Source organism: Gossypium hirsutum, chromosome A11 (assembly GCF_007990345.1).
Source record: "Gossypium hirsutum isolate 1008001.06 chromosome A11, Gossypium_hirsutum_v2.1, whole genome shotgun sequence".
Lineage (NCBI taxonomy): Eukaryota > Viridiplantae > Streptophyta > Magnoliopsida > Malvales > Malvaceae > Gossypium > Gossypium hirsutum.
The window spans coordinates 120,078,018-120,089,689 of NC_053434.1; the positions used below are offsets into that span (position 1 = coordinate 120,078,018).

Here is an 11,672-nt window from a genome sequence, read left to right on the forward strand (position 1 = left end):
AATCTACCTCGTACGTGCTAGGACCGATTTGAAGGGGTAATTCAATTCTCCCCATTACTTTCCTTTCAGTACCGTCAAACGCCCTTACTACATTTTGGCATGTCTTCATATGGGAACTATCCACGGGCAACCTATTCAGTGTGGATAGGGGTAAGACGTTTAGTGCTGATCCATTATCGATCAATACTCCCGGTAATGTGTATCCCTTACAACGCGTGGTAATGTGCAGGGCCTTTGTGGACCCCATACCTCCAAGTGGTATTTCGTTGTCGTTAAAGAAAATAAAATTGTCGGCGCTGATATTGTTGACCAGGCGGTCCAGTTTGTTGACAGAGATGACATGCACGACGTATGTCTCATTCAGCACTTTCATTAACGCGCTCCGATGCGTTTCTAAGCTCAAAAGTAAAGCTAGCACTGAAATGCGAGCCGGTTGCTTATGTAGCTATTCAACGACGCTATACCCACTTTGTTTTAAAAATTTTAAGAATTCTCTAGCTTCATTCTCGGTTACAGACTTATTGACTGGCGATTCAAACCCGACCGTCTTTTCTTTCCTTTGCTCAACTGTTGGGACCTTTTCTTCGGCAATTTTGGTTCTTGTACCCTCGGGAACATAACATCTCCCACTGCGTGTAAAAAAACCTACATCTTGGTTTTCTTGTGAAGCACTGGCTGGGCTCTTCTTTCCCAGGATCGTCACATTGCAGCTATAATTCCACGGTACCCTTTTGCTATCTTTATAAGGGAAAGCAACGGGCTTTTGGATCACTACTTTTGGTGCAACTTGTGTCCCGTCTTCATTAGTTCTTAGGCGTGATATGATAACCAATGGGTGGTTGATTTTACAAGCATTCCTCGTCGACCCTTCTTCTGAAGCACACACGTCTGTTCCTTCTGGGTTCCTAACATACTCGAAGAATTCTAGCTCCTTATTATCCATTAACCCTTGTACTAGAACCCTGAATTCGCTGCATTTCTGAATCTCATGGTCCTCTTGATTATGGAACTCGCAATAACTCTTTGCTCTTTGGTGTCTGTCCCTTGAATTCTGTGTTACCAACCCTTTTTCCACTATTTTCTTCCATACTTCTTTTAGTGGAGTATTCACTTCTGCAACATTCATCTTAATTTCCTTCCCTGAACTCTCGATTATAGCATTTATACCCTTATCCCCATGATTAGGTAATGGGTTTCCTACACTAGGTGTATCATCAAATTTCACGATGCCCATGTTGATGAGTCTTTCAACCAGCTTCTTGAAAGTGGTGCAGTTTTCTATCGAGTGCCCTGTGGCTCCTGCATGGTATTCGCATTGGGCGTTTGCGTCATACCATTTGGGGAATGGGGGTTGCATTGGCTTTAGGTAGAAGGGCGACACTACATGGGCATCGAATAAGCTCTGGTACAATTCCTTGTAGGACATTGGGATAGGCGTAAACTGGACTCTTTCAGTGTTAGGCCTTGGGTTGAAGTCTCGTCTTGAGAAGCCCTGATGGCTGGTAGTCACCACCTTTGGTTGGCTCATAGTGACTGGTTTATTATACATACTCGTGTTGTTCACATCATTCTCTTTCCTTCTCGGGGCTGATTTCTTAGCACTTTCCCCTGCTTCAATCCTTCCACATCTTATCGCGTTCTCTATCATTTCTCCAGACATTACTATGTCCGAGAAGCTTTTAGTAGCGCTCCCTAGCATGTGGTTGATGAATGGAGCCTTCAGCGTATTGATAAAGAGCATGGTCATTTCTTTCTCCAGAAGAGGTGGTTGAACTTGCGTTGCTACCTCTCTCTATCTTTGGGCGTATTGCCTGAAACTCTCATTTTGTTTCTTCTCCATGTTCTGTAACATGACTCTATCAGGAGCCATGTCTGTCACGTGACTATACTGCTTCATGAAAGCCTGTGTTAAATCCCTCCATGAACTGATCTGGTTACGACTCAGTTGGTTGTACCACCTAGAAGCGGCCCCAACCAGACTTTCTTGGAAACAGTGGATCAATAGTTGGTCATTATTCACATAGCCTGCCATTCGTCTGCAGAACATAGTGATGTGAGCTTCGGGACAGCTAGTCCCGTTGTATTTCTCAAATTCCAGAGTTTTGAACTTGGGGGGAAGTACCAGGTCTGGAACCAAACTTAATTCCTTAGCGTCGATTCCACCACGATAGTCGGTGTTTTCCATTTCTTTAAATTTTTCTTCCAACCATCTACATTTTTCTTCAAGCTCTCTCGGGAGTTCTACCCTTGTCTTTTCTGCTTCTATTACTTCATCGAGATTGAGGACCACAGGGTTGGTTGGATTGTCCCCCGGATTAGAGCCCGAACCAGTCTGATAATTCATCTGTGCCGAGACATCGGCTTGAAATGGTTGAGGCCTGATTGTGACTGATGGCCTTCTTGGGTACACATCAGGTTGTGTTTGAATGTCTGCTGGGACAAACCCCGGAGGGTAGACGGGATCTTCGTTGTCATCTCTGGTATTGATCATGGGGCTTTTCCCTTTTTCTAATCCACCAGCCAATAGACGCGTTAATTGATCCATCATACTCCTTTGGGACTCCAGCATCTGGTCCCTTACATCTTGCTGGATTTTGGCCAGCTGTTCTTGCATACGTGTTTGTAGTTGATCCTGCATCTCTTTTTGCATTTGTTCCAATCTCTCTAACCTTTGATCCATTGCTCTTGTTTTTCCTCTTGTACCGTAACGATGTTCTAGGGTAACTGTCACGATTTTTAAGGTTTTCTGTGAGTTTTAGTACGTGTGATGCAATGCCGATGCATGAATGTAATGAATGCAAAAAAAACGTTGATTCCAATTCAATTTCATTAGAGTAACTTTTCTAGAAAACAAGTTTCTTTACATAAAATAGATTACATATAAGGCTTGGCCCTGATACTTAAGGCTTTGACCTGTCTAAGAAGCCAAGCTAGCTTTTGGCCTCGGTCCGATTCTGACTCGTATTTTAAACTCAGCACATCGGCTTGTACTGCTAATATTTGCAAGTGGTTAGCCACTTCTCGTACTTGAGTCAAAGCTTCGCCCATGATGTAGTCCCTGCTCCTGACTTGGTCTTGAGATTGATGAAGTTGCTCCTTCCATCGCTCGTTATTTACCTCGAGGAATTTTGCAGCACTGTTTTGAGTTCTTCTATATTCTTTTTCAATTCTTTGATTCTGTTCTGACTAGCTTTCAACTCGATTGTAGAGTTACGCGAGCGATACTGATACAATGACCTCTCTAACTCTGATACCCGGATCTTTAACCCTTCTTTCTCATTCTGGCTTTCTACCAAACTTTTTTTCAGAGCACCTTCTCGAGCTTGAGCATCGCGAAATTTTTCCTCCCACTGGTTGGCTTTGCTTTGTTCTTCTTTAACTTCATGTCGCCATTGTTCGGATGTTTTTCCTAACCCAGCGGTTCTCATTGATCTGCGCAGCTTCTTATAGTCCATTTTCAAACTGTCTAAGTCCTCTTCAGCCTTGTTTTTCCCTTTTCTGAGTCTTTCAGCTTCTAGTTTCTGGGCATCAACGTCTAACCCTAACTGCATCTTTTCTTCTTCCAAATGCTCGATCCTTTTTTCTAACTCCAGACTCTTTCTCTCGAAATCTTGCCTGATGATTTCCAGCTCAGATGGGATTACTTTCAAGTGCTCTTCTATTGACTGAGGATTCCCTTGATCTGATGTAGGGATGTTGTCGTTAATCCTCTGATTCCACCATCGGTCGTACTCAGGAGTAGTCATAGGATTGGCAGCAAACTTCTTTATTTTACGAGTCTGGTTCCAGGCATTTGATATCTCGCGAACTTTTTTTTTGTAATTATTCCCTGTGAACATGAACTCGCACTGGGCTAACCCGTATGTTGGTGGTGTAAACTGTCTGGATCTGTATTGTCGTAATGTAAGCAGAGGAGCATACTCGACGGCCCCCCATACTCCTAACAAGGGAACCCAATCGAAGTCTCCGCATCGGTATAATATTTCATCAGGAACCATCCACGGGGCTCTCCATTCAACATCTTCTTCTTGCAGATTTTGGAGAACCGTCATCCAATTTTCTTCTGTTACATCATCTCACCTCGGTGTAGCCACTAACTCTTTCAGCGGAGAGTAATTTTCAGAGAAGATACGATATGAGACCTTTTCCACTTTCCAAAAATGGTTGTGGAACCAGGATAGCAAGAGCTGTGCACATCCAATAAATCTCCTTTCACCCGCTCTTCTACAAGCATTTAATGATCTGAAAGTTTCAGCCAAGATTGTGGGTACAGGTGTGGTTCCTTTACCAAGCCTATCAAAAAGGTCGGCCACAGCCTCGTCTACATGTCCTAAAGCCTTAGGGAAGATGACCAATCCATAAATGCTCAAGGCGAAGACATCTACCCTTTTCTTCACGTCGGGGTATGCTAAGATTAGATCCCTTAGGTTCCTCCAATGAATACATTTACAATCTCATTTTTGTTTGATCCGGGTTGTCACCCACTGTTCGCTCATCCTCGTGATGTTCATCAGTTTTTTTGAAAATGCTGGGACGTTAGCAGGTCTGGCATAAATTCTGTCTACCTGAATCTTTGGGCAATGAAGCAAGGTCGTGTATTCTTCTATAGTAGGTACCAAATCTACCTTCCCGAAAGTGAAGCAACTGTAAGCAGAATTCCAATATTGGGCAAGGGCTCGAAACAGGTGCTCGTCTACCTTGACATCGAGCAGATAAGGTAAATCACCGTAATGACAATAGAATAGCTGTTTGACCTCGTCGTCCCACTGGCCCCATATTTCTTTCATCTCTTGGAGATTATTCTAAGTTACGCTGATTCGAGTAAAATTCCATAGCTCTGACACATACCCCTTGGTAAGACTGTCACCTTTCTCTTGTTGTGTTGTCTCAGCCCATATCCGGACAGCCGCGTTGTCTTCTACTTTATCAAAAAACCCATTTTCCATGATAAGCTATCTGTTTAGGAACCGAATGCCAATCAACACCTTTTATGATGAAAATGCCATGCAAATACAATAAAAGTAAAACAAAGCAAGTCAATAATTTATACGCAGTTCAAAGCAAACAAATAATAATAAATATAGCACTTGCTCAGGTAACCACTAGGGTTTCGGAGTGGCTCTACCTAGGGTGGGTTCTTAAGGCTCGCTACATGGGGTTTGATTCTAGAATAAGGGTACCTGAACCAGCAGATTCCTCGATTTTCACCCATTATAGGCTCATACAGACCGAGTTCAATTCAGGGGAATACATTTCCCTATGGCTGCACGGAGATGAAAATCTCACGAAGACATAGGTACGGATGTATCCCGAAAGCGATCCACTATCCTGCACGGAGGTGAAAACCTCACGAAGGAGTAGTTTCTCACTCCTACTTAAAGGGGTGTGACCACAGCGGTCATGCAATGCAGTATGCAAAACTTTTTAAAGACTCGAACCAACGCAGCAGGTATTGTGCCACAAAAATAGCTGATGAAATGCAATGAGAGGATCGTATTTCAAAACCAAATTTTCAATTTTCGATAAAAAGACAAGAGTTAATCAACTTGTTGCTTGACTCTCTCATTCGTGTCCCTAGTGGAGTCGCCAAGCTGTCGTAACCATTTTTTTGGAAAAACGGGAATCGACTTAGATTTTGAAAAATGAAAACAAAAAACGGGAGTCGCCACCAATCTTTTTTGATGAGGTGTGATCGGATCACCTTAAATTAATCATTTTAATAAAAGTCAAGATTTACTAAAACGATAATTTTTGGTCTACGAAAAATCAGAAAACGAGTTTGGGAGTCGGTTACGCACGAGGAAGGATTAGCACCCTTAATACGCCCAAAATTGGTACCTAGTTGATTAATTAATGTCTTAGTGTCGAAGATTTGAAAACTTGAAAGAATTTAAAATACGATCCCTCTTTATATTAACGCTAAAAATGATTAAATAAATTAAAACGGATGTTAAGGACTCTCTCATCTCGAAGTAATAAAATATCATGCCCAGTAAGTTAGGACACGACACCTCGAACTTTGAAACTGAGCTTGCCTTTTATTTAAAATTAATGTATTTTAACTCCTTTTAAAAAGGATATTCGGTTAATGAGGGTGAACGAGGAAAATTGAAACCCAGTAAGTTAGGGCACGTTTCCTCGAATTCCCGAACACCGAATATTGCCTTTATTTGTGAAAAATCTTATTTCGAGGTAACAGAATGTCATACCCGGTAAGTTAGGGCACCACACCTCGTATCTCCGAAAAAAAGCATTTTTAAAACTCATATTGTGGTTTAAAAGAATATTCCGTTATTTTGGTTAAACGAGAAAAATCGAAACCCAGTAAGTTAGGGCACAATTTTCTCGAAATTCCAAATACGGAGTATTGCCTTTATAAAAGAAGTAATTTTGGGTTGGATAAAACACAAATTCGTAATAAAACGAGATAATAGAGAATGCATGAGCAAATAAAAATTTTAGTATTGATGGGCATAACATAAACACGAATGTGAACGATAGCAATGATTAGAGCACAAATAAATGAATAAAAAGAATAAAAAGAAAATAACGAACAAGCTAGGAAATATTCGAAATTAGAAAGAACTAGTGATAAATAAACAATCATTATGTAAAACCAACGAGTGATAGTATAGTAATGATGATAACAATATTAATAATAGTAATAATACAAATAATAATTTTGGAATGATGTATGAAAGTGTATATATGTATGTGTATATATAAATAAGTAAATAATATATAAAGTGATTGAAGAATAAAAAAATAAAATAAGTGTATTTAAAGAGTAATGGATAAAAATATAATAATAATACAATGGCAGTAATAATGATAATAATAAAGTAATAAATCATAATGATAATAGTAATAATAATATAAGTAAATACAGAGAGAATATGTATAATAACATAATAATACCTATATAAAATTAACTAACCTAATAACAAGATGATAATGCTAATAATAATAAGATGGAAAACAATAATAATATATTAATAAGAATGAAAACAATATATTTATAATAACGATAAATAATAATGAATGATTATAATAATAATAATAATAATAATAATAATAATAATAATAGCATAATAGTGTTAGAGATATACAATATATAGTATTAGAGGTAAATACATAACATATGCATATTAGAAATAATCATAATATTAAAAAACTATTAATAAACTACATAAATATACACATAATATATATGCATGTATTAAAAATAATAATAATGTTTAAAAAAAATTATTAATAATTTAAAATATATATATATATGCATGTTAAAAAATTAGTTGTTGTTTTCTTACATATAATGTGATGTAAATTATATTAAATTATTTTAAATGATTTTTTTTTTCAATTTGTTGTTTGCAAAATGTAAATTCAAATAGTAATCTAATTGTAATGTCAATAAAACCTTTTAAACTAGGCGTAATGACAAAAGGTTCTAGAGTTTATAAATTTTAACAATTTGACCCTTATATTTTTTTTCTTTTCAGCAATTTAGCCCTCAACATTTTATTTTGAGTCAAATTATGGATTTTTTTGTTGCAAATGTTGATTAAACCGACAATTTAATGATATTAACCTGACATGAATAATGAATTTATTTTAATTCAACATTAAACTTCTCAAGTATCATCTCATTTGGACCATCTTTTCCTCTAACTTAAATAGAGGATAGATTGAAGGAAATTCCAATTGATTGGTGCATAATTTTCCTCTGACTTTATCATTGGTGCACTAACATTGTTGATAAAACATCATAAGGTTAACTAATCACTCTTTCTTTCCCTCTCATACTTGGGAATTTATGGTTTTATTTACCAAGTGACTGATGTTATTATACCTGGAAGTGAAATCCCAGAATGATTTAGCCAACAGAGAGGTGGCTCTACAATTAGGATACCTCTACCTCTCAAAATATTTTTTAAATATTTTGTTGTATGTATAAACTTACACCCATATTTTCAATATAGGTTGAAGAAATATAATCCAACTTTGAGACAAAAGTGTAGAGAAAGTTGGATTGCTCCATGAAGAAGCAGGTAATAGGCCGAAATATAATCATCTTTTATCTTTGTCATCAAACGCCATGGGAACCTGTACTGTGTTTTTGTGTTGCTTAAATGGTATTTAAATAGCTACATTTTGTCGTTTATATAGGTCCTTAACACTAATTAAATGGCTTCAATTCCTGCTAACAAAAGATCCCATATTGACGAAACCATATTTCTGCTGTTATTCCAGAAAGGTATACCTTCAAAATGTTTTTTTAAGGGATCGAGATATTCGATCATATTTTTCTTTCTTGGAAAGCTTGGGAAGTGTTGTTTCAATGGTGGGTGTTATACTAGAAATATAATTAGATTGTTTGATAAATACAAATATTAAATTATAAAAAAATTTGTTCTTAATTTTTAAACATTGCACATTATTTTAAACAAAGTTATATATTAAATATAGTATTACATAAAAATATGAAATATTTGTAGTAAATTATAGTATTACATATAAAATATTATAAACATTATGAAAAATAAATATTATACCAAGAATAAAAAAAATGAAGGTTCATGTTGTTGAAAAGTCAAAAATAGGTGCAATTGGCACAGAAAAAATAAAGTAAAAAGTGGCTGGCAAGTTGAGTTTAAAGTTGAATGGGATAATTGCAAGTTTGATCTCTAATTTTTTAGGCCATTTGTAAGTTAGTCCTTGAACCTTAACTATAAATAGGCCTAACCATTTCTCATTTCAACTATCCCAACCAATTTTTCTCTCTTAGTTTTCTCTCTTCTCCCATTTGAGAATTCTTAAGGAATTCTATTTGTTTGTAATATTTTGGAGATAATAAAGTTATCATCTGGTGTTAGTGCCCGAGGACGTAGGTATAATTTACCGAACCTCGTTAAAACTCTTGTGTTTTTTCTTGTCCTATTTTTCTTTCAATATTTGAGGGTATAATAGTAGTATTTAATTGTGCTATTAAATTACTATAGAAGGGATATTCTGACTAAAGAAAGACTTGGTATTTATAAGAGATCCATGTGATCCACCTCTTTTCCCTGGGAATTGAACTTTGTGTGATTTTTTAGTACAATAATTTACACGCTTCCGGCCCTATTGGAACAACACATGTTTCATAGAAAATTTTGTTGAATAAAACAACAAAGTGAGAAAAAATTGAATCTAATGTGTGATGGTTTGATCGTCAAGATGGTCACTATCCCAGATGTAGTTTGAGTTCGAATCATGTTAGTCGTAATTGTCGTTTGAATTTTGTCCTGTTATTGTAATTCACCAAAAGAAAAAAAAGTGAAGAATGTTATTTTTTTTTAGTAGATAAAATTAGATAAATATTGAATTGCACTTTATATTTGTATTTGAATTACACTTTTTTTTTAATTTAAATATTGGAATTTATAATTAAACAATATCTTGTAATAGAATGATTTAATACATAATTTGGTACTTAAGTTTGACACTTTTTCTAATGTGGTACTCTTGTTTGTTTGTTTTTTTGGTTCAATTTGTTACATGTATTTGACAAAAGTTTTATATTTTGGTATTCAAAAGTAACAATGTTAATTTTTTAGTGTTTAATTCGGGTCTGGGAATTGATTTGATGATAGTTAATTGCTAATATTATTAACTTTGATTTTTTCATAATTTTGTTAATAGAATAAATTTAGTGTTAATTATGGATTTATTTAATTTTGTATTTAATTTGGCAAATATAGTCCAATGGATGTGATTTAATTCGGGTTTTAGAGTTGATTTGATGAAAATACATGATTAGCAATTAATTTTCATCAAACCAACCCTAAAACTCGAATTAACACTAAAAAATTAACATCATTAGTTTTGGGTGTCAAAATATATAACTTTTGTTAAATACAGGTACTTGATTAGACTAAAAAATAACAAAAGTATCACATTAGAAAAAAGTGTCAAACTCAAGTACCAAATTATGTGTTAAGTCTAATAGAATATTTTAATTATTTTACATTACATAAAATAATATACATTTTTAAATAAATAATCAAATATCTTTAAATAATAATAATTAAATACACTAATTAATAAAAATAAATATATAATTAATGAAATAAAAATAATTAGAAGTATGTTACATAAGAAACTAGTTAAGCATGTAAAACACAATTAGTTAATACTTTATAATTATAAAGTAAATATGATAATGTAAAACACAAACCGTCCAACACTTATAATTATTGTAGGCTCCATTTTGTGGACTCTTTCTTGGATTCTTCCTGGAGACAACATCTATCACTCATCTATCATCCCCCAATTTCCACACCTACGCGTTTTTCGTTTGGAAGGAAAAAAAAAAGGAAATGTATAGAGAAATTGCTTCCAAAAATCTTCATTATTCCCTTGAAATTTTATCTATTTTTCTCCTCCTCAATGTTGGATTGTATCATTAAAAGAGACAAGTTTAGTCTTGATTAATGTCTCAACATTGATTTTATGATTAAGAAAATGAAAAAACATCACTATGCTTCGATAGTGAAGAATCTAATGTATGCTTATGTTTATATCAGCAAAAATACTGCATGCATAATGTTTATATGTGCAAAAATATTGCATACATTTTTCAGATAATGGATAGATATTTGAGAAATTTGAGTATTCATCCAATCATGGGAAAGTAGCCAGGTGATTCATACCATATCTTCAAAATTAGAACATTACATGCTCACATATCATATATATATATGATAAGTTAAAAATCATCAAGTATACAAACTTTAATTTTGTTGGAATATAAATACAAGATTTTGCCATGTGACAATATATTGCAATCCTTTATTTCAATACCAATAGTCAAAGCACATAGACTTTAAATAGACATTAAAGTATAAAAATTGATGACTAAAATTATTATTATACCAATAAAAAAGTGTTACTTAATAGTTGGGTGATAAAAAAACAATTTCGAAAAGTTTAGTGACCAAATTGTAACTTTCTTTAGTTAAGTGACCAAAACGAAAACTTACTATAATTTAGTTGCTAATAGAGTAGGGATTAAATTTTAAATTTATAAAAAGTACAAGGACTTGTGGAAAATTTTAAGCAAAAATACTCTTTAATATGCCCCCGAATTAATTGTTACAGACTCCCTTTCATTGGTATTATAATGAAGATAGATTCATTTGGAAAAGTAAAAGGTGGGAAACGTATACACAAATTTCTTAGACGAGTCCTTTGTTGTTTCCTGTAAATTTCATTGGTTTTCTCCTTCCTCATGTTCGTATACTTATTGTTTCTACTTTATTTCTGAGGTATTGAGCCATCTATTTTCTGATTTATTTACGTTTATTTTATTAAATTTATATTTAAAAATAACTGTAATATTTAATCTAGAATTATTGGTTAAAGAAAGTTGAAATAAAATATAAGTCGTAATAAATATACATTTAAAAATAATTATAATTTAATAGAAGTCATGATAATTATAATTATCACTCAATTAATATTAGAGTTAATCGTGTTAAGTTTTATATATATATATATTTGGCGGAAAGGAATGGAGTTGCTTGGGATCAAATCCAAACTCTCATGAATACAAAATAATACTTTTGTGAATAGGCTAAGAGGTTGTTATCAATTATGTCAAGTAGTTATTACTTTACATTATCTACATA

The 11,672-nt window shown here is 34.3% G+C and overlaps 1 protein-coding gene across 1 annotated transcript; it reads right to left on the minus strand.

The window, feature by feature from the left end:
* Positions 1–445: 445 nt before the first annotated feature.
* LOC107954591 (uncharacterized) lies at positions 446–1,747 on the minus strand. The gene has a single exon (XM_016890193.1). It carries the CDS (start codon positions 1,745–1,747, stop codon positions 446–448), a length of 1,302 nt encoding a protein of 433 aa, XP_016745682.1.
* Between the last annotated feature and the right edge of the window lie 9,925 nt (positions 1,748–11,672).